The sequence below is a fragment of the Piliocolobus tephrosceles genome, chromosome 6 (genome assembly GCF_002776525.5).
Source record: "Piliocolobus tephrosceles isolate RC106 chromosome 6, ASM277652v3, whole genome shotgun sequence".
NCBI lineage: Eukaryota > Metazoa > Chordata > Mammalia > Primates > Cercopithecidae > Piliocolobus > Piliocolobus tephrosceles.
In genome coordinates this window covers 159,642,824-159,666,786 of record NC_045439.1, presented here as the reverse complement: position 1 = coordinate 159,666,786, position 23,963 = coordinate 159,642,824, and the positions used below count along the sequence as shown (strand labels likewise).

General features: G+C 41.1%; 2 protein-coding genes across 5 annotated transcripts in view; both read right to left on the bottom strand.

The window, feature by feature from the left end:
- Positions 1 to 775: 775 nt before the first annotated feature.
- Positions 776 to 23,963, bottom strand: part of SNRPN (small nuclear ribonucleoprotein polypeptide N) — a 154,690-nt gene continuing 131,502 nt past the window's right edge. For all 4 annotated transcript variants that reach the window (XM_026447186.1, XM_026447185.1, XM_026447187.1 and 1 more), the window contains 9 exons: positions 17,338 to 17,433; positions 11,231 to 11,380; positions 4,902 to 5,047; positions 3,875 to 4,026; positions 2,959 to 3,070; positions 2,345 to 2,497; positions 1,453 to 1,591; positions 1,041 to 1,166; positions 776 to 952 (listed from right to left, as the gene is read on the bottom strand). In XM_026447186.1, coding sequence (XP_026302971.1) covers positions 915 to 952; positions 1,041 to 1,166; positions 1,453 to 1,591; positions 2,345 to 2,497; positions 2,959 to 3,070; positions 3,875 to 4,026; positions 4,902 to 4,904 — 723 coding nt within the window. In that variant the 5' untranslated portion in view covers positions 4,905 to 5,047; positions 11,231 to 11,380; positions 17,338 to 17,433 and the 3' untranslated portion in view covers positions 776 to 914. The remainder of the gene's footprint in view (positions 953 to 1,040; positions 1,167 to 1,452; positions 1,592 to 2,344; positions 2,498 to 2,958; positions 3,071 to 3,874; positions 4,027 to 4,901; positions 5,048 to 11,230; positions 11,381 to 17,337; positions 17,434 to 23,963) is intronic.
- Positions 782 to 23,963, bottom strand: part of SNURF (SNRPN upstream reading frame) — a 24,106-nt gene continuing 924 nt past the window's right edge. The window contains exons 2-10 of the mRNA XM_026447188.1: positions 17,338 to 17,433; positions 11,231 to 11,380; positions 4,902 to 5,047; positions 3,875 to 4,026; positions 2,959 to 3,070; positions 2,345 to 2,497; positions 1,453 to 1,591; positions 1,041 to 1,166; positions 782 to 952 (exon numbers count right to left, since the gene is read on the bottom strand). Coding sequence (XP_026302973.1) covers positions 11,275 to 11,380; positions 17,338 to 17,433 — 202 coding nt within the window. The 3' untranslated portion in view covers positions 782 to 952; positions 1,041 to 1,166; positions 1,453 to 1,591; ... (3 more) ...; positions 4,902 to 5,047; positions 11,231 to 11,274. The remainder of the gene's footprint in view (positions 953 to 1,040; positions 1,167 to 1,452; positions 1,592 to 2,344; positions 2,498 to 2,958; positions 3,071 to 3,874; positions 4,027 to 4,901; positions 5,048 to 11,230; positions 11,381 to 17,337; positions 17,434 to 23,963) is intronic.

Below are 23,963 nucleotides of genomic sequence, written 5' to 3'. Positions count from 1 at the left end.
CGAGACGGGTGGATCACGAGGTCAGGAGATCAAGACCATCCTGGCCTACACGGTGAAACCCCGTCTCTACTCAAAAATACAAAAAACACTAGCCGGGCGAGATGGCGGGCCCCTGTAGTCCCAGCTACTCGGGAGGCTGAGGCAGGAGAATGGCGTGAACCTGGGAGGCGGAGTTTGCAGTGAGCTGAGATCCGGTCACTGCACTTCAACCTGGGCGACAGAGCCAGACTCCGTCTCAAAAATAAATGAATGAATAAATAAATAAATAAATAAACAAACAAACAAACAAACAAATACTTACTCAATGGTAGAAAATGATTATTCCAGTATCACATCCTCTACTGTGATAGGGCACTGTAAAACCTGATCAACTGAGGTCAACATCCCAAGAAAAAGAGTAACTGCTATTTCAAAAGCCTTGATATGTAACAAGCATGACCATGGATTCACTACAATTTCCTTCAGTATATAGGTGGCCTTACAAGGGCTTTCATCCCATCCCCACTTCCCTTCAGATAACACGACTTAGTAACAGGAGAGGCAGGAGGCCATGTGTGAAGCCGCACAACCACTTAAAACCCCCGGGTCAGGAAAACATTATTACCCAACACCAGTCAATGCACAAAGTGAAAGTTAAAAAGCAGAAAACCTTTTTATCCTAAGAATGAAAGAGAATATGATTTGAATCTACTGCTTAATAGGTATCACCTCATCATCCACAGTAACTTAAGATCTCATCAAAATCAACAGGCAAAACAATATATACAACAGTACCTCACAGTTTAATTGCTCTATGCATTTATTATTAGCTATTATTAATGCAGAATGAGGGGACAAAAAGCTCACAAACACTCTACACAATTTCACAAGACGCAGTGCAGGGGAAAAAGTGACTGAGATGGATCAACAGTATGCTAGGGTCTTGGTGGACGCATTCCTGGGGGAGGTGGACCTGGAAAGGAAATAGAAACATTGAGAAAAAGAGGATACACATATTCAGGGGCCTGGCTGAACCATCAAGCCCGTATGCTCCCACTCACCTCTAATTCCTGGTGGAGGGGGTCTCATTCCCGGAGGGGGCATGCCTATGGGCGTCCCTCGAGCAGGGGGAAGCCCAATTGGTGGGCCCATGGGTGGTCTCATACCAGGTGGAGGAGCCATAATGCCTGCAATGAAAAATGGTAGAAATAAAGGCCTCACAAACCGGCTTAGAAAAGCTGTTAGAATTTAGCCCAAATAATCCCTAAAGAAATGGGCCAGACAATGGTGATAAGAGTCAAATGATTCCTATACGACAATTACTCTTCTGTGTCTTTCATTAAACACCAGTACTTAGAAGAGGGAGGAAGCATATTCCCCAGATTCTGAGTTAGGCTCTCAGGCTGTGTCTTAAATCAGTAAGCTCTCTCTCGTCAGAGACTCAAATTCATCTTAACATTCACCAATCCCTACCTGGAGGTGGGGTTGCTCTGCCGACAGGTGGGGGCGGAGTCCCCCGTCCTGGTGGGTACTGTGTTGGGGCTCCAGCAATGCTGGCAGTGGCAGCAACGGCAGCAGCTGCTACAGTGCCTCTTCCCTGTGGAGTCATTACCTGAGAAGGCAAGGCGAGAAACAAACAAAGTGATACATACCTTCACGTTATTCAAACACAGAAAATAAATGAGAAAAATGACCAATTAGATACAAACAACTGTTGCAATGTTGTACTTCTCTCATTATTCCCATGGTTTTTTTTTTTGAGACAGTTTCACTCTTGTCACCCAGGCTGCAATGCAATGGTGCAATCTCAGCTTACTGCAGCCTCCCACTCCCGGGTTGAAGCGATTCTCCTGTCTCAGCTTGCTGGGTAGCTGGGATTACAGGTACCCCCAACCAGGCCCAGCAGTTTTTTGTATTTTCAGTAGAGATGGGGTTTTCACCATGTGCGCCGGGCTGGTCTCCAACTCCTGACCTCAAGTGATCTGCCCACCTTGGCCTCTGGTGCTGGACTACAGGCATAAGCCACCGCACCTGGCCTATTCCCATATTTCAAAAACTAATCTTAGTACACTGACATCCACAAAGCCCTTTGATCTTTTCAACTGAGGTATATCCATGCATTCTGTTCACTCACCACTAGTGGCAAGTTACTCTTACCAAGAGTAACTCGGGTAATTTTAATCACCCAATGACCATTTTAAGTAGCTAGTTTTATTCCCTTCCTCCTGTATATCTGTCCGTTGGTTCCTCCTAGACCATATGCTGTTTACATAGTATGACATGTACACTCAGGTTTTTAAATCTCCTCGGCCTCTGGCTTAGTCACATTCCCCCAATAATATAAAACCCTCTTCTGGTTCCTCACCTGCTGGGATGGTCCCCCAACTCCTCGGACAGGGCCTGCCAATCCAGCAGGGGCCTGGGGAATTGGCACACCAGCTGGTACTCCCCTACCAGCTGCCCTACCAACCCCAGGGCCTCCAGCAGCTCCAGCAAGTGGTACCCGAGCAATGCCAGTCTGAAACAAGAAAATTTATAGCCTAAAACCAAACAATTTACAAGTTCTCAGTATTTTTATGCATCAGAGATCACTTCTGTCCACCATTTTCCCAGACACCTATCTCATATTAGTTCTGTATCCAAATGAACAAGCAAGCAAGTATACCATGGAAGTATCTTGTGGATAAAATGCGCATTATTTGTCAAATTGTGAAAACAGCTCTTTTATAAACATACCAAGCAAACATGAATCGGCAACTCCTACCCTCACCTAGGTAATGCCCAGCACACAGAATAATTCACCAAAAAATCCTTAATCCCAAATAGCATAGGCAACCAACAATTGATATTAAGCGCTTGGCACATTTTATCGGACAACCCATGCTAAACTGTGTCTGTGCTGTACCGTGATTTCAGGCATCTCACATAATATGATGTCCTTGCAAATTAAAGTTCTGTCCTGCCCTACGTCTTCCTTACATCTTTGGGGGGTGGCCCCTCCACAGTCATGGATACCAAGTTCTCCCCACGCAGCAACACCAGACCCAAAACCCGCTTTTCTTCACGCTCTGGTTGCTTCGCATTCTTTGGCCTACAAATCAGAATTAAATTTTAGTCAGATAAATTTTAGTGACCCCTAGATCACTCACTCATCAAAATATTTATACAACCTCAAGTATCAATTAAGGCCACTGATGCTAAACAGATACTGAGTTATCACTGAAAAACAAACCAAAAAAATTCTGTAAACACAGTTAACATACAAGGGTGAATAGTAAAGCTGTTTTCTGATCTAACTTTAGTCTTTTACAGAATGTTCCTTTGATGTTACACAACAAGACTCATTTCTTTTGTAAAATGCCTTTTAAGGAAAACAAAGTTGAAACTTCGGTTTCCATATTAAAATGGAAACTTCTTTAAAAAATTACTTAAATAATTAAATCATAATGACAGGGTGACACAACTGAAATAATGGGAACAGTAATGGGCAAAGAGAGGATAACAAATAGCAACCATACCCCAACTCCTCAGCCATGAAGAACAATTATTATTCTCTATTTCAACCAAGATTTATTCCATCTAAGACTGTTGCAGAAGCCAACCAATTAACAATAGCATTTTTCTCAATTTTAAAAATAAACGTAACTTAATATTTTGAGCATAGCATACACTTTTATTCCCAGTAATAAATCCATGATTGTCTCACAAACTTAAAAGAGTTTATATGCAGACTCTGACCTAATTCAGAGATCAGGTCAAGAGGTGAAATAATAGACTGGCTCTACCATAGCTTCCCTACCTACCTCAGTTACCCTTGGAAATCCCTTACTCCAGCTCTGGCCTTCCCTTCCCACTGTCTCTGCATCCAACCCCCATTTACCCAAATCAGCCTTACTTGATCTTTCTGAACTCATCACAATCACAGAGGATCAAATTCATATGCTTGTCAAAAGCCTTAAAGGTGCCAATGAAGATTCGGCCATCTTGCAGGATACATCTCATTCTATAGTCAATGTGCTGCAGCATCTTGCTACTCTTGCCCACAGTCTGGAAGCAGTAAGACAAGAGTCACGTTCAGCTTGCCAACACCCTAGTCTTCTAATCTTCTGTTTCTTCTCCACCCTTAATATAATCCAAGCCTGGTTTCCTTAACAAATACTCTCTCCTACTTTTTCACCAACATTCTTCCATATTTAGGATGGGTCTCTGGAGGACCACAAAGGATTATGAAGTATTTTTTCACATCTCAAGAACCAATTTTCACCTCTTTAGGGGTGATTATTCTTCTCTTAAACAATGCATGCTGTGAACTGTCCACTCCCCTAACTAAACCAAACCACAATGATTAAGGTGTTCTCTCTCCAGACTGCTTCCCTCTGTTCTATTAATGCCAAAACCCTTCCATTTTCAAAGTCCTCTTTATTTCTATTTTAATCTGACCTGGGAGTCCATCATCTGCAGGACAGTCCTTCACCACTGGTGCGATCATGACCAAATACTCCTGTATTTTCTCACATCATAAAACATTTCTCACGGCCAGGCACAGTGGCTGACGCCTGTAATCCCAGCACTTTGGGAGGCCGAGGTGGGTGGGTCACTTGAGGTCAGGAGTTTGAGACCAGCCTGGCCAACACGGTGAAACCCTGTCTCTTATAAAAAGGCTGAGGCACAAGAATCTCTTGGACCCAGGGTTGTAGTGAGCCAAGATCACACCACTGTACTTCAGCCTGGGAGACAGAGCAAGACTCCGTCTGAAAAAAATAAAAATCAGCTCATCTCCAGCTGATACTCAGTGCAATGAGAACCTATATCCATGGATGTGTACTAACATTCAGAACCCAAAATCACTGCACATGCTGGCAAACGATTTCTTTCAGCCCTTACATCACGTTTTCAACCCTCAGCCTTATTGTACAGCTTACCATGATTGCTGTTCCACCAAATCCAATGTCCACAGTTAAAAATTGGTGCTTCTGAAGACCTAGGGGAAGGCTATAGATAAAGGTATGACGCAGGTTCTCCTAGAAACAATGCAAGCTGGGCAGAAGCTTCAAAGAGTAGACGGAGCCTGCAGAGGAAAGCATGTTAAAGCTGCACTGCAATCTACCATATTTTAAAACAGGCACGAAAATCACTGACAGACATATTCAAAAACATCCTTCCTCTCATACTAGCTTCCTCACCAAGGGACGGCCAAATTTCACAAGTCCCATTCTTAACTGTCACATCTGACACACTTAGGACTGACGAAACTCGTTGAATTTTATTTTACCTAGTAATTCCTACATCTTTCAAAAACTAAGCTTCATTTTTCAAAATTTAGTATTTTTCTTTCCATCCTCATTTAACGTAATGTGTCTCTCTCTAGTTCAGAATTAAGTCATCTCTATATCAACATTTCAGTTACTCTTTCATTCAGATTTTTCCTTTTTTCTAAAATATCTATGTTGTCATTTGCAACGTTCTTTCTTCCCCTAAATTCACTTCAAGATGATGGCAGGTAATCTGTCCCCACTAAGAACCAAATGTGTTATAAACCTGCCTAAGACTTCCCATGTCAAAAGAGGATACACAACTATGGAACATATATATATAGACTCACATAAACAACTTTCATACATCATGTAATGAAGGACAAAGTTATAAATCACGTTAACGACTGGGTTTGGTAGCTCATGCCTGTAATCCCAGCATTCTGGGAGGCCAAGGCGGATAAATCACCTGAGGTCAAGAGTTCAAGACCAGCCTGGCCAACATGGTGAAACCTCACCTCTGCTAAAAACAGAAAAAATTAGCCAGGCATAGTGGTGGGTGCCTGTAATCCCAGCTACTCGAGAGGCTGAGGTAGGAGAATCTCTTGACCCTGGGGGGCAGAGGTGGCAGTGAGCCGAGATCATGCCACTGCACTCCAGCCTGGGCAACAAGAGCAAAACTCCATCTCAAAATCAATCAATCACGTAACAATGGGGATACATGAGGAGAAATGCACTGGGTGATTTTATCATGGTATGAACAGTGTACTTACACAAACCTAGAGGATACACAGAGTCTACTATACTCTTAGGCTATATGGTAGATCCTAGACTACAAACCTGTACATCATGTTACTATCCTGAATACCATGAACACTCACAATACAATGTTAAACAGAGAAGTGGCTGGGGGTGGTGGCTCACGCCCGTAATCCCAACACTTTGGGAGACCGAGGTGGGCAGATCACCTGAGGTCAGGAATTCAAGACCAGCCTGGGCAACATGGTGTCTCTACTAAAAACACAAAAATTAGCTGGGTGTGGTGGCGGGTGCCTGTAACCCCAGCTACTCAGGTGGCTGAGGCAGGAGAATCATTTGAACCCAGGAGGCAGAGTTTGCAGTGAGCTGAGATGGTGCCACTGTACTCCAGCCTGGGCAACAGAGCAAGACTCCATCTCAGTGGGGGAAAAAAGAGAAAAGGTACAATAAAAACATGGTTTTGTAATCTTAAGGGACTGCCATCACACACACAGTCTGTTGTTGACTGGAACTGTTATGCAGCTCATGACCGTAATCAAACATGCATACTGTTTTCCTTTTCTCCATAATTTAAAAAATGCTATTAAATATGGCAACCAAATCTAGCCCGAATTGTAAAAGGTCTCAAAGTGCTTAACACACTAATTTAAAAATGGAACACAAATTACTTTGGAAAGGATTCAAAAGTATTCCTTTGAGCCGAGATCACACCACTGCTTTCCAGTCTGGGCAGCAAGAGTGAAACTCCATCTCAAAAAAAGGGAATACTCTAATGCGGGGCTGTCATTCAGTGGCCATGGATCTGGTGTCTGTACATTTAAAAAAGTATTAAATAAAACTTGTAAAGATCTTAAAAGAACTTCTCAAATAAGCAAAGACCCCCACAAACATTAAACGTAGTTTCTGACCTATATATAATGAGTGAGAGAGTTTAAGGCCTATAAACTTAGAAGTTTTGAATATTATGATTCTTTATAAAGCAGTCTAAATCCAAGAAAACATGGTATGTGAGACTCTCTAGCAATATTTTCTTTTTTTTTGAGACGGAGTCTCGTGCTGTCACCCAGGCAGGCGTGCAATGGCACAATCTCGGCTCACTGCAGCCTCCACTTCCCGGGTTCAAGTGGTTCTCCTGCCTCAGCCTCCTAAGTAGCTGGGAATACAGGCACCTGCCACCATGCCCGAGTAACTTTTGTATTTTTAGTAGAGATGAGGTTTCGCCATGTTGGCCAGGCTAGTCTCGAACTCTTGACCTCAGGTGATCTGCCAGCCTCGGCCTCCCAAAGTCCTGGGATTACAGTGAGCCACCACGCCCAGCCAGCAATATCCATTTTTATAGCATTGCAACACTTGGGACCTTCAGCCATCCAAAGAGACAACGAGGATCACGCCTGTGAATGAGCATGACAGATCTTACTATGCTGATGAAAATGTTTCCTGAGTAGTTCATGTCAATGATTGCACAGTTCTATAAATGTACTTAAATCATTGCTTCATGTACTTGAATTGGATGGATTTCATGTTTAGCAGCTCTACATCACTAAAGCTATTTTTAACCCATTTATGCCAGAGGTTGGAATTTTTTTGTGAAAAGTCAGACCTTGGCGATGACCTTGAGCAATAGGATATAAATAACTCCCACAAGCTTAGCAGTCCATATAGTATGAAAGACATCTAGGGACGTGAGTTATGGCCCAAAGAACTGAAGACCTAGAGAATTAGGGATAGATTATTTTAAATATATATATATTATATATTATATATATTTTGCATATATATGTGTGTATATATATCATAAACAATATAATAAAATAATAACTTGTATAGATAGAAGAGATACATGTTTCACTCACAATAGGAGTTGACCTCCTACAGCAGTTAAAAGGATTCCTTTAGGAGACAGATTTGAAATTTAGAAACAGTTCTCTCTCATCCCTAAATGTGATACAATGTAGTTATGACCTTGTAAATGAAAGAAAATAAATGACTGCAGGGTGGTCAAATTTATCTTTACAGCACAAGAAAAGAAAGCTTCAAGAGAAAGGAGACAATAGTAGCAACATCACACTGCAAGGATGGATCAGCAGTCATAGTGTATCTTCGGAGATCAAAGGATACATAAGCAAATAAACCAACTGGTATCCCTCACGGAAGCACAAACTTTAGGAAACTGTAGATGTTCAAGTGATTAAACTGCATAAAAATGTAAATCTACTTTAATTCAAAAGTAAAATAAGACGACTAGGGTTGGCCAAAGCACACATAGCAAAAAGTAAAATAAGATGACTAGGGTTGGCCAAGGTACACATAGCAAATGAGAGACACCACAGAGTATCGGTATTCATCTGTTAAAATTTAAAATTATGGAGGGTCTCCGTAGAGATCCTCCATTGAAGAGTATGCAAAAACAAGTGACAAAAGAAAACTAAATGCAAAATATTAATATGCAATAATTCCAATTAAAAACACAAGAAAACAAATTTCCTTTATTGGAAAGGTTTAACAAAAACAGAAAAACACCAGAATACAAAGGGTGTTACTGAGAAAGTAATGGTCTACTAATTTTTAGTGGAAATCAATACGTCTCATGATGTGTTTAGAAAACAATGTAACAAAAACGTTTAAAAGTCATACTAACAGTACACCCTGCATCCCAACTACTAGGTAAGTATCCAGTTGGATATGTACCCTAGTAAATATTTAGGTACCAAACAAAAACAGAACTAACATTCATAACACAATGTTTTTGTTTTTGTTTTTTGAGACAGAAGTCTTGCTCTGTTGACCAGGCTGGAGCACAATGGCACAATCTCTGCTCATTGCAACCTCTGTCCCCAGGGTTCAAGCAATTCTCCTGCCTGAGCCTCCTGAGTAGCTGGGATTACAGGTGTCTGCCACTATACCTGGCTAACATTTGCATTTTTAGTACAGACAGCGTTTCGCCACGTTGGCCAGGTTGGTCTCAAACTCCTGACCTCAGGTGATCCACCTGCCTCGGCCTCCCAAAGTGCTAGGATTACAGGTGTGAGCCACCACACCCAGCCACATAATAGTTTATTTTCCTATTTCTCCTGGTCATAATGTGCCTTACATTTTTAATGAAAAAGGGTACCAAGTGTTTAAATGTCATTAAGACTACCCATCTTCCTCCACAGCAGGCTTTAACATGACTCTTAGACTGATCCCTTCCCCAAGAAATTCATCTGACTGTCTACCCTGTAATGCACACTCCATACATACTTCTATAATCCATTCTTCATCACCTTCTATGACATTATGATTATATTCACTGGCCCCCACTTTGGTGTTTTCTTCTTTGAATCTGCTCCTCTAAAACAAAACTCAGCCAATTTTTTTCTTTTAAATAGCAAGATACTAAGTATTTTACGCTTTGCCTGTCCTTCAATCTGCCACAACTACTCAAAGCTGCACCACTGTAGCACCAATGTGGCCAAGGATAACATAATAAATGAATTTAGCTGTGTTCCAATAAAATTTCATTTATAGACACAGGTAGTGGTCCAGATATATTACCAACCTGTGTTCTACAGGAATACTAGTAACGGGTACTATCTAGGTAGAACTAGCAGTTGAGACTAGAATAAGATATAAATAAATACCATAAAATTAGATGGTCCTACTTGCAGTGTATAATGTATGACTTAAATGTTGTATTTAAAAATTTACAAAAATCTGTGAACTGAACTGAGAAACTGAAAAATTCCTAAAAAGAAGAAAGTTCTGCACACCTATTCAATGAAAAATTCCCTTACTCTAGGGAACAGCTTGGGACAATGATCAGATTCCAATCTGCTTATGCAATTACTAGAAAATGTTGAGTATAAAGGATTCAAGAAAGGAGGATTTCTCAGAAAATTTCTGTCTCCTTTGATTTAAACTCAAAATTGGCCGGGCACAGTGGGTCACGCCTATAAGCCCTGCATTTTGAGAGGCCAAGGCAGGTGGATCACCTGAGCTCAGGAGTTTGAGACCAGCCTGAAGAACATGGTGAAACTCCGTCTCTACTAAAAATACAAAATTTAGCCAGGTGCGGTCGGGGGTGCCTGTAATCCCAGCTACTCGGAGGCTGAGGCAGGAAAATCACTTGAATCTGGGACGCAGAGGTTGCAATGAGCCGAAACTACACCACTGCACTCCAGCCTGGGCGACAGAGTGAGACTTCATCTCTAAATAAATAACTCAAAATGGTGCCCATAAACAAGGCTCATTGATTCAAGTTGAAGAATAATATTTCAAAAACAGACTTTAAAAAAAGGCTAGAAGAAATTTATCAGTAAACCCAATTCCTCTCTGCTCTTACTTTGTTAAAAGTAAACACTAAACTCTCAGAAATGAGGGCATTCTAAACTTAAAGTAGAAAAAAAGAAAAATCACAAAGGAAAAACAAGAAAATAAATCAAAATCAACTTTGTAATAGCTTTTTCCTAAAAAATGAAAGCAACAACATAAAAAGAAACCAAATAAATCTATATCACGTTGAAAATTTATCATATTTTTATTACACTGCTGATTCAAATAGGACATACATTGGTTAAAACAGAAAAGTGAGAAAAAAACAAAAAGAACTAGTAAATAAGCATGAGAAAGTATTTAGATTCTCTAATACTAATTGTTAATTATGTGTTGTGTATTTATAATTCACTAGACATAAACTAAATTCGAATTAAAATAATGCTGTGAAAGTATGTTGTAACTGGCCTTTTATTTTTTGAAAGCAATGAATACTAATATAATACTTTGCAATAAATTTAGAAAAATGTCCCTTAAGTTCATATTCCTTGATTCAATTTATTTTTACATCTGTGTATCTGAAAAAATTATTCTACCTTAACTTTTATACAAAGCTATCTACTAAAGTTTTGTTCAAACTACTGGCAGAAAAAAACGACACCTCCCACAAAAGGAAATTATAAAACATTCAGTAACAGGGTATTTAAGAGCCATTTATAGTGAAATATTTTTATATCATTAAAAAAAAACACACAAAAGAAAACTACCTGAAAAACATGCACTACAATAACTGGAATACAGAAACATGACAGAAGTGTCAGGGCAGAAAATGTAAGGTCCTGCTTTTACTTTTTAAAACTTTCCGCAATGTGCTTATCGTATGAAGCTCCAAGGAAAAAATGTAATGTGTGACTGATAATTAAGAGAACCCCCCAACACCCATTCTTTAATGATTCTTTATTCTTGATCATTGCTGCATTAGTTCTAACCTGGTTTTTGCTGGAATCAGATTCCTCGCTATTCCAATATGGCTTTAACCACCTCTTGGTGTCTCAGCTAAGAATGCCTGCCTCAGTTCAGCCTGGAAATCCACCACAGGTACTTGCTGCTGCTGAGAACGCCTCGGGTACAACTGACACCTACAACAAGAGCACAATACATATAAATGATAAAAGGACATTTGTCTTTATAAGAAACCATGTGAACGAAAACTAGGGACCCTTACATTTAAGAAGATATTCCTTTTTTTTTTTTTTTTTTTTTTTTGAGACAGGGTCTCATTCTGTTGCCCAGGCTGGAGTACAATGATGCAAATTTGGCTCACTGTAAACCCCGCCTTCTGGGTTCAAGTGATTCTCCTGCCTCAGCCTCCCAAGTAGCTGGGATTACAGGTGCCCACCACCACACCCGGCTGCTTTTTGTTTTTTTTTCTTTTTTTTAATTGGAGACGGAGTCTCGCTCTGTCAACCAGGCTGGAGTGCAGTGGCGCAATCTGGGCTAACTGCAAGCTCCGCCTCACAGGTTCATGCCATTCTCCTGCCTCAGTCTCCCGAGTAGCTGGGACTACAGGTGTCCGCCACCACACCTGGCTAATTTTTTTGTATTTTTAGTAGAGATGAGGTTTCACCATGTTGGCCAGGCTGGTGTCCAACTCCTGACCTCAGGTGATCCACCCACCTTAGTCTCCCGAAGTGCTGGGATTACACGCATGAGCCACCACACCTAGGCAAGATCTTTCTTTAGGGTCAGAGCATGACACTATCTTATGAGAAATTATAAAACAAAACAGGAATCTCTACACAGTGATTATGCAAGGGGATTAGGTGATACTTAGTTACTTACCAAGTCTAGAAATATTTCCAAAAGAACTAAAAGCACAAGAGCCGGTAGCCCTGAAGAAACACCATCAGTACCATATATAGTCACTAAGTTTCAGTTATCCTATGTGAACAATCCTTTCTCTCCAGGGGTGAGGGGAGGGATATGCTGCTACAGCATTTGCAGGGAGATGTTCAGGCTGTCCTTCATACTGATCCTCCTGACAAATCACTACCTGAAATATAAAACTTCCAGGGCTATTTAAGGGCTCTTAAAATATGTAAACCCATCATCTACTGGTAAGCAGGGAATTCCAGAGAAAAGCCCTCAACATACCCCTATGAATGGGTAACCTGGCTGTGAAATCTGATCATGAGAAGGAAGAGATATAGGAAATGACAGTTAGCTTGCCCTCAGGTGAGGAGGTGGGGAATCACCAACAATGCTGCCCTTGTTGGTATGTAAGGATTTGGAAATTGGACTTTTTTCTATAGTTTTTCAGTCACATTTTAAACATGTTTCTGTACAATACAGAATTTAGCTCGTCTTTGCTCCTAGTTCCTGGGAAATAACCTATACATCCTGGGAATTTACCAAGTGAAAGAAATGTGCTTGTTATTCCAGGTGGGTCCCTAGGATCACACCTGAGTTCATGGTAATGAGATGTCTCAAGATGGTGACTAACCAGGCCACAAAATATCAAACAAAGATTAAAGGGTTGGGGCTTTGAGCAAGCCCTCCTGGGAGGGCAGGAGAGCTGCTGACTGAATTCAGTGACACGTCCAATGATTCAATGTTGTCAACATAATGAATCCCCAACAAAAGTCCTGGACATCAGGAGTTCTGGTGAGCTTCCTGATTGGTGATATACACTAATGGGCAGATAATGCATCCTGAGGACAGGGAAGCTTTGTGTGGGACCTGCCTGGATTTTGCTCTATACATCTGTTCATTTGTATCCTTTATAATAAAATATGTATAGCACTTTCTTGAGTTCTACTAGTCATTTAAAAAACCTTAGTCAATTATAAAATCTGAGAAAATAGTAGGACCTCAGAATCTATAGACAGTTGGTCAGAAGTGTGGGTGCCCTGCCAACCCTGGAGCGTGGACTTGGTGTCTGCATTGAGAGGAATGTTCTGGAAGGCATCTGCACAACTGTGAAATTTGCACTAACTCCAGGTCGTCAGAATTGCACTGCGCATACCTATAAATCTTCACACTCTAATTCATAGTCTACTTTATACTCTAATTCATAGTCTATGAATAAATCTTAATTTGGGCATTCTCCATTATAACCTTTTTGTTTACAAATGACAACTAAGTCTCTGATTTAATAAAGGTCTAAAAAGTATTTCAGTCAAAAAAAAAACTGTTATCTTGAAACTTAAGAGAATTCTCTATTGCAGTGTCCCCCTCAGATTTAACCTGTAACCCAACAGAAGATTAAAGACTGAGAAAATATGAAGCAGCCTATACAGTATTTAATTCATAAACTGCAGAATATTAATTTGAAAAGACATTTGAAGCTTTGCATAAAATAGATTAAGACAGCCCTCCAGCTCCAATTTCCAATTTCCCTTCGAACTCACAATGCATCATCCAGCCCCAAAGAATAAGAACTGATTTAGTGACACATACACAGACAGAATAAATAAAAAAACTTAAATCAGTGAACTTTTTACTTTCTTTTTTTGAGATGGAGTCTCACTCTGTCACCCAGGCACAGCCAACGGCACGATCTCAGCTCACTGCAACCTTTGCCTCCCAGGTTCAAGCGGTTCTTCCACCAGAACCTCCTGAGTAGCTGGGATCACAGGTGCACGCCACCACATCCGGCTGATTTTTGTATTTTTCTGGAGATGAGGTGTCACCATGTTGGCCAGGCTGGTCTTGAACTCCTGACCTAAGGTGACCTGCCCACCTTGGCCTCCCAAAGTACTGGGAATACAGGCGTGAGCCACCGTGCCCGGCCTCCTTCATTGATCTTTAGTGTTAATAACCACACAGCTCCTCCAGGAACACTGCCTCCCAACACTACTTAACGGTTTGGGAGGACGCAGGAGATGAATGGGTAAATACCGAACACTTCCAGTGTAACAATCTAAGTATACCAATCCTGAGAATCCTAAACACATGGATAACGAGGCAGTGCTAATCAATCCTGCTTACCCATTCCATAATCCAATTACTCTCAAAATGAAAAGGCACAACTGGGAAAATTATACTATTTCCCTAACTCTACACTTTCTTCAGATCATTCCCCCAACTCAAGACCCTGCAGTATTTGTACATATGTATGCAGTGCAGATTAGAAAAAGTCAAGTTATTTCTTCTTCAAAACCATCAAAATGTTTCCATAAATATGGACAAGATGCCTAGAAGGCTTACCTCATCCCACAACAAGATGAGGATGAGAATACCTGTTATTGAGTCCACACTGAGGCCATATAAGAAAAAAACTGCAACAAAAATATAGCAAGATAGAACCTTCACCCACTTAACAGTCCTAAAACTAAGAGTGCTAACCCTCAGCCCTACCTCCACCACAATCTCTGAACCACCTCCAGAAACTCAGGAAATAGTAATGGCACTTCAAAAAAATGTCAGAGTTACAAGATAATGAAGAGAGAGGCTGGGCGCAGTGGCTCCCACCTGTAATCCGAGCACTTTGGGAGACCAAGGCAGGTGGATCATCTGAGGTTGGGAGTTCGAACCTAGCCTGACCAACATGGAGAAATCCCATCTCTACTAAAAAATACAAAATTAGCCAGGAGTGGTGGCACACACCTGTAATCCCAGCTACTTGGGAGGCTGAGGCAGGAGAATCACTTGAACCCGGGAGGCAGAGGTTGCACTCCATCCTGGGCAATGAGAGCAAAACTCTGTCTCAAAAAAAAAAAAAGGAATGAAAAGAGGAAAAAGATTACCATATCCAATAAAATGAATGATCGAATAACCTATTATAAAGGACAAATTATACTACACAAAATACTTACAAAATATTTATCAATATACAAACAAAACATACATAAAATATGTCTTCCAAAGCAATTTTAAAAATGAAAAGTATATACTCACAAAAATAAAAAACAGCAAAATAAATCAGAAAAAATAAAAAACTTTACCCTCACCGTAATTTAAAACTTGCTAACAGATGTTTGACAACTTGTTTTTTTTTTTTTTTTTGAGACGGAGTCTTGCTGTGTGTCTCCTGGGCTGGAGTGCAGTGGCCGGATCTCAGCTGACTGCAAGCTCCGCCTCCCGGGTTCACGCCATTCTCCTGCCTCAGCCTCCGGAGTAGCTGGGACTACAGGTGCCCGCCACCTCGCCCGGCTAGTTTTTTGTGTTTTTAGTAGAGACGGGGTTTCACCGTGTTAGCCAGGATGGTCTCGATCTCCTGACCTCATGATCCGCCCGTCTCGGCCTCCCAAAGTGCTGGGATTACAGGCTTGAGCCACTGCGCCCGGCCTGACAACTTGTTTTTTTCTTTTTGAGACACGATCTCATACTATTACCCACTGGAGTGCAGTGGCACAAACATGGCTCACTGCAGCCTCAACCTCCTACGATCAAGTGACCCTTCCACCTCAGCCTCCCAGGCAGCTGAGACTACAGGTAGACATCACCACGCCTGGCGAATTTATCTTTCTGTAGAGAGGAGGTCTCCCTATGCTGCCCAAGCTGGCCTCTACCTGCTGGGTTCAGGTGACCCACCTCAGCCTCCCAACATGCTGGGATTAGAGACATGAGTCACCACGTCCAGCTCAACTTTTCACATATGAAATGAGGAAATAACAAAACACACACAAACTACTACCCAGTTTTTACTATAAGGAAAAAACTTTAATTTGGAAAAAATAAATAAATTAGTATTCATACACTGCATTTTCTTTTTTTTCTTTCCTGAGACGGAGTCTGGCTCTGTCACCCAGGCTAGAGTACAGTGGTGCCATCTTGGCTAACTGCAACCTCCACCTCCTGGGCTCAAACAATTCTCCTGCCTCAGCCTCCCAAGTAGCTGGGATTATAGGCACGTGCCACCACACTCGGCTAATTTTTGTATTTTTAGGAGAGACGGGGTTTCACCATGTTGGCCAGGCTGGTCTCAAACTCCTGACCTTGTGATCTGCCTGGCTTGGCCTCCCAAAGTGCTGGGGCCACGCCTGGCCTACACTGCGTTTTCAGAGTGAGTGTTCTTTCCATTGTTAATAGTCAAACAATTCAAACAAACTAAATATCCAGCAGCAAGCTACTCATTAAAATAATAATGTTATCACACCACCCACACTTTGTAAAATAGATTTATGTGTACCGATATGAAAAGATCACCAAGACATATTGTCAAAATACATACAGCATCGTGTCGCATGCACACAAACTTCCAATGTGTCCCATGCCCTCCCTTCCTCTGTCTCCACCATACACACAATGCCTAGGACAAGGTCTGAAAGGACAGAGGGCTACTTACTTAAGGATTATCTTTGGGGAGGAAAAGGCCAGTAAATTCGTAGTTGCTTTAAACTACTTTTTAAATTCGTAGTTCCTTTAAAATACTTTTTATGCAAAACTGTTTTACAAAAAGAATCATCTTCATGAACTATTGATACTTATAATTAAGAAAATAAAACAATTGTAGCTAAGAAAAAAAAATGCTATCTACTGACTGTCAAAATTTTAACGGCAATGACTAAATGCCAAAGTTTCAATGTGGACTAAATATGTATTAGGTCATTTAAAATGTTCACATATTTTTAATTAAAATTTCCCTTCTAGAAATCTAAATTAAAATGTGTCTGAGTGTGTCTGTGTATACATCCTATATATACATTCCACACATACATACTAAAAACAGGGTAAGAAACACAGAATGTATTTTAAATTTTAACAGAATAAATGCACTAACCAAAAACAAACACCTAAATATCAGAGCAAGAATGAATATGTAAATTAATCACTTCAGCACACAGTACACATTCTGCAAGCATACAAAGTGATTTAATAATATAAGAATGCAGAAAAATTTAAATATGCTTATGTTGAAGGGTAATTACAAAATTGTATAAAGATAAATGCACTTACACATGTATAGGAAAAAGAAAATTATACTAAAATCTTTAATTATTTTAGGACAATATGGTTAAGAATTTCACTGCTTTTTTACTACATGTTCTGTATTATATGTGTCTGCTTCTTCAATTATGTTCATTTTAATCCCCTCATTGCATGCTATTTTGTTCTACTCTGAAATGAGATTCTGACTTGCATTTGTACTCACTCTTGGTTGCTCAGTGAGGCAGTCCTTCTGCGTTTGACTTGGACTTCCACCTCTGGTACGTGCTGTTCGGTAGTTCGTCTCAGGTGTAAGCGATCCCTGAAACAGAAAAGAGAGGGATTTGTTTGGTAGACTGCATCAATCTATGAAATAACTATTTGTCAAGGTTATATTTAGAACTACATTTACTGTAACGGATTTTTAAATCTAATTAAAACAAGTTAACATTATTACAAGATCTTTAACCTTCAAACAGTCAGAATCTATGATATAACCACTTCTTTTCTCCTTTTAGAAGCCCATGACATCAGAAAACCTGGTTTTAAAAAAATCAGGAAATTAAAATAATGTATCTACCTCTATTTGTAGTCATGTACATGTAAAATTCCCACTTATGCAGAGATACATACACACATTACACCACTGCCCTTACTTACCTTCCCTCCAAAAACTGTAAACCTGATTTCAAAAATGGTTTCAAAAAATATTTTTAGGATACAATAGACATACTTTTGTATAGTGGACTAGAACATAGTTTAAATTATAAAATATCTACTTTAAAAAAACATGCAAATAGCGCTTTCTTTAGGATTTGAAAAGCAACAGAAGAGTTGCTCAGGCTAAAAACTATCCACATATCAAAAACAAACAAAAAAAGCTCGCCATGTCATGTCTGCAGAACCCCTCACAAAATGGCTGCTCAAGGGAACAGAACATGAAATCAGAAACACTCAGACCAGCCATATTAAGGACTGCAGAAACCACCTATGAACCCTTAAAGATGATAAATCAGAAAGATCAGCAAAGTAACACAAGTAATAACTCAAAAGCAAAATTCAAAAGATAAATGCCAAAAGCTATTAATAATTCTCTGAACCCTGATGTTTTTAAGTCATGTTAGACTTTTAGATTGGTAAAATAGCTTACCAATAATGCACAGCTGTTTTATTCCTTCAAGAGTTTAAATGTTCTAATCAAGCCATACACACATATTCGATTTCTAAATGGTAAACTTTTATACACTGATAAAGTTTATTACTTTTGATTACACAATGGTCTATTAAATATAACACCTGAATTACGAGCAGTATAAGAAGTAAAGAGGACTTCATCAAAAAAAATAAAGTTCCGAAAACACTAAAGAAAGTGAAAGGATAACCAGAATAGGAAAAAATATTTGCTAAACATACAGCTGTTTCTAGTATCCAAAACAAACAAAAAGAAAATCCAAACAATGAAAAAAAACACGGTAGGGAGAGGCAAAGGAAAACTTTTTCAGGTGATACATTTATGCCACTAATTTTGATAAGACAATGATTTCAAAGGCATGTACTTATCTCTTAGCATATCAACTTTTAACATTAACTATCTACAGCTTTTGTATGTCAATCACACCTCAAAAAAGTATTTTTTCAAGTTTGGTATCAGGAATATGTAAGAACAACATACAACTCAACAATAAAAGGGCAAATTCTATTGCTACGATAGGTAAAACACTTGAATAGACAGTCTTCCAAACATATACAAATGGCTAATCTATATGAAATGATGCTGAACATTAGTCACTAAAAAAATGCAAATCAAAACCCCAATGAGGCAGGGCGCAATGGCTCATGGAAGGCTGAGGCCAGCCGATCACTTGGGCTCAGGAGACAAGCCTGGGCAACATCTGTACGAAAAATTACAAAAATTAGCTGAGTGTGGTGGTGCATGCCTGCGGAGCCAGCTACTCAGGAGGCTGAGGTGAGAAGGCACTTCAGCCTAGGAGGCAGAGGCTGCAGTGACCTGAGATCATGCCACTGGCACACCAGCCTGGGTGACAGAGCCAGACCCTGCCCTTTGCCTACTTCCTAAAAATGTTAAGCATGAAAGTAACATATGACACTAACTCTACTGCTAGATGGAGTAATATTACAAAGACCCAAACTCAGCCTCCAAAGTAGCTGGGATTACAGGCGTGTACCACCACACCCAGCTAATTTTTGTATTTATAGTAGAGACAGGGTTTACCACGTTGGCCAGGCTGATGTCGATCTCCTGGCCTCAGGTGATCTCCCCACCTCAGCCTCCCAAAGTGCTGGGATTACAGGCATGAGCCACCATGCCCGGCCAGTTCATGTTCTTTCTATTATACCTGCAGCCTTTCCAGCTACCACTACATTCTCATACTTCCAAAAAGACAAAATTTCAAGAACCTGGCATATACTAGGGCTACGTAAAACTTTGTGAAACTAAGTCTTTGTATTAAACATATTATATTATACATGTTCCTAGTAGCATTATTCATAACAGCCAAAGAGTGGAAACAACTCAAATGTTCATCAACTTATGAATGAAGAAAATACGGTATATCCAAAGGAACGTCATTCAGCCATAAAAAGGAATTTAGTACTGATGAGTGCTGCATTGTGGTGGCCAAACAAATATAGCTAATAATGTAGTACATTAATACAATTAAACTATCAACTAAACCATGATTAATAGTATACAACTGCAAACACTGCCTTACCAAAAAACAAACAAAAACCAGCAGCTGCTCAATATGAAAGGTCTGAGGTCAACTGAGGAAACGGCCATCAAACCAAAATATTCTATTATCCTATTATTTCAACTTTCTGAATTTACCTTTTGTGTGTGTGTGTGAGACAGAGTTTTGCTCTGTCACCTGGAGTGGAGTGCAGTGGCATGATCTTGGCTCACTGCAACCTCTGTCTCCCAGGTTCAAGCAATTCTTCTGCCTCAGCCTCCCAAGTAACTGGGGCTACAGGCATGTGCCACCACACCCGGCTAATTTTTATATTTTTATTAGAGACGGGGTTTTACCATATTGGCCAGGCTGGTCTTGAACTCCTGACCTTGTGATCTGCCCACCTCGGCCTCCCAAAGCGCTGGGATTACAGGTGTGAGCCACCACACCCAGCCCAGATTTACCTTTTTTTAAATGTAGAGACAGGTTCTCACTACCCAAGCTTGAACTCCCAGGCTCCAACAATCCTCCTGCCTTGGCCTCCCAAAGTGCTGGGATTATAGACGTGAGCCACCACACCTGGCTTAAATCTACTTATTTTTAATCTACATATAAAATGTCATCTATGACATTTATTTTGAAAACACTGGTTTACTGAATGTTCTAGATACATACACACATGCATTTATCTAACTGCATCCCCAACACAGAAACCAACATTTTATGAAACTGAGGATATCACGAAAAAATCATCATATATAAATGGTGTTAAATATTTGCCCTCAAATCACTTACACGGAAAGTAACAATCTGGAAATACATTGAAAAGCAAAAAGCAATGGGATCCCAACTTTATTATGGCCTACATTTTCCATAAAATTTACAACGTCAAGAATAAAAATAAACAAACAAACAAAGAAAGCTGGCCAGGTACAGCAGCTCATGGCTGCAATGCCAGCACTCTGGGAGGCCTAGGCAGAAGCACTGCTTGATTTCAGGAGTTCGAGACCAGTCTGGGCAATATAAGGAGATCCCTCTCCACAAAAAAATAAAAAGTTAGCTGGGCATAGTGCCTCAAGCCTATAGTAACAGGTGCTTCGGAGTCTGAGGCAGGAGTCTAGATTCATCCAGGAGTTTGAGGTTACAGGGACCTATAATTACACCACTGCACTCCAACCTGGGCAACACAGACCCTGTCCTGTAAAAACAAAAAAAAATAAGGTTAATGATAGCCGGATAATCTGTACCCCACGAACACAAGGAACCTCAGTGCCTCCAAAATAAAACCTGCAGAGGATTAACAAGAAGAGAATTTGGGCCAGCCACAGTGGCCAGAGACTGAGGAGGGAGAGGATATAGCTTGAGTCTAGCTGTTCAAGTCCAGCCTGGACAACATAGGGAGACCCTGCTCTATTAAAAAAAACAAAAACAAAAACACTCTGGGCCAGCTAGCATGCAGAAATGGAGAGAGGCTGTCTTAGGTAGTAACAATTCTCATTCAAGCTTTCTGGCTCTGGGCCACAAAAAAAAAAAAAAAAAAAAAAAAAAAAAGGGACAGGACCAGCGACAAGTCTTCGCTTGGAAGAAGTAAGATTTTTAAACCTTCATTGTCCCAGTCATTGAGGGCAGTACTTACAACCTGCTTAAATGATTCTTCATAAAAATAGCTATGTAACAGAGGGCAGTGGCAAAGGAGGTTATCTTGGAATCCTTGACACCTCATAAACTAAATTTTTTGGAAAACAAAAATGTTTATTAGGAAAAAGAACAGGGTAAGGGAAGCATAAAGATACAGAGTAACTATAAATGGGGAAAACATTTCAGCAATGACACACTGGTCAGACAGAATAGCGAAATTAAGATAAGGCAAGGTCTGTGAATAAACCCAAACCAGCTACTACCCTGCCTGAGACAACAATGTAAGAGTCTCTCAACCAAGCTTCCTTGCTCTGCATCACAAAAAGGGCTGCCACTCCCCGCCTCCAAAAAGCCCTAGCACAGAGCCAATTCACTGAATAGGTCACAGACCTTGAAACTTCAAGAGGCCTTTCCAAAGGGATCTGCCATATTGGGATCCCGGGCCTGAATGCAAGACTACAAAATGGCGGACCAGACTAAATACTGAGTTTGCAAATAGCCAAATGACCAGAAGTTAAACCAAGAAATATATGTATGTTAAGTGCTATCTTCATGCAAGCAGGAAAAAAAAAGTATATAAGTATCATATAAAATCCCAGACTCCTGCTATTTTTAAAACTACCCAAAAACAGATTATTCCAGAACAAGGCTTTTCGGGCTTCGTAGATGTAACTTTTCTGTTACTTACAACTCGGTGCAACCAGACATACCAGTTATGACAGAGGGAAAATGTAAGTACAAAAAAGGCAAGCACTGAAAATCATGCGAAGGAAGACAAAATCCTTAGAATAAAATGATTTTTTTTAAAGTACTGGAATATAAAAATGCAGTTATTCATTAACCTTTCTCACCAAATTTTTGTAGTAGCTCCAACTTCAAAAATGATCATTAATTTAAAAATCCAAAAAAAGACATTAACTCTGATCCCAAGCACAACCCCACTCCAATAAGATCGTCTCCACTTTTCTGCTTCTCTTTTATTTTCTTTGTGCAAACACAACTTGCAGCTTTCAAATCCCAGAAGATGAAGAGGTCCAGTATTTGAAACACCTTTCAACCTTGGTTGGCAAGAGCCATCACGATGCCCTCTTCCCCAGCCCATTTAAGGGACGTATGCCGTGCATCAGAATGGACTGTCCAGAGATTAAGAAGGATGAGTGAATCTTAAATAGAGTAAATTTGACATTTATCAAATGTGTCGAGTGGAAATCAAAGACTACAGGGAGTTAAAAAAGGGGTTAACAAGTCCACTTTGAATAGAGAATTAGCGCACAACACAACCAAGAGAAGAACTACAAAAATGAAAAGGCAGGATTTTCTAGGGAGTCAGAAAACCAATTTAAAATCTCGATCATTAATGGAAGTTTCCTGAAGCAGCACAGCAGGTCTTGGGGTGGCTGCACCTTTGATGGCCTCCAGACCTCCACCACTCCAGTTTACTGCAGAACAGAAAAGCAGGAGCCCAGTGCAGCTGCCATCCCATATACAGGCGGAGGTGGTACAAATGCCTGGCCTCTAGCCACATTCCCCTCCAATCCTCTACTGCCGCACTGTGGGTAAGGGGTGGCTGCCAAGCTTGCTAGGCGGAGCCTGTGCCAACCCATCTCCCTCCTCCCGTCTCTACTGCGCCACAACCGGAAAGGAACAGCTGCTGTATCAGCCAGGTGAAGGGGAGGGCTGCCATCCCTTCCCGGCGAAAGCTGCGTAAGCCCCTACCCCCCTGCTCCCCGTCTCGCCCCATTGCAAACGAAGGCGACTGTCACCTCTTCTGCGTCTGCGCAACCTGCATCCTTCCCCAGGCAGCACTTTGGGGAGGAGGCAGCCGCCCACCTTAGCCCGCCTCCTCTCCTTACCACTGCACCCTAAAGAGGGTACGGCTGAAACTTTAAAACAGCAGAAGCTGAGCAAACACACCAGCCGCCCCCTCCCCACTGGCTGCTCTACAGAGGAAGCGGCCAGCCCCACCCTGAAGCGCGTGCGCAGATCTAAGCCGCTGCAGCGGCGGCCATCTTGAAGGAGCCGCACAATGGCAGTGACGCAACACAGACCCCCAGGCTGTGTCGACACAGCCTTCCGAGACCTGGTTCCACAGAGAAACAATGAAAAAAAAAGGTAACCCTCAGGCATCACCTGGCCTATCAGTCAAAAGATCTGTAAATGCAAGTTCTGCACATCATTCCTGTCTTCTTATGCCATAGCCTCAAAAGCGAGGGATCCTAAAGGGTACACCAGGCAAGGATTCCACGCATTTCTGCAGCCCCTGCGGCAGTGTAGGCGTTGCGCAGTTTTAATAAAAAAGCACCATCACCACAGCAGACAAACCAGATGACCACCGCAGGTCACAGGAAAATTAAAGGTTGCTGACTGTGCTACTGCCCCTCCTTCTGATGCGCCCTCCCCGCCGCAGCGATCATTCAGCGTCCCTTAGTCACTCCTGACAGCAACAGGCCCCGCGGCCGCCATGCCCACCGCCTCCATGCCATGCCCACCGCCGCCATGCCTACTGCCGCCAATGCCCACCGCC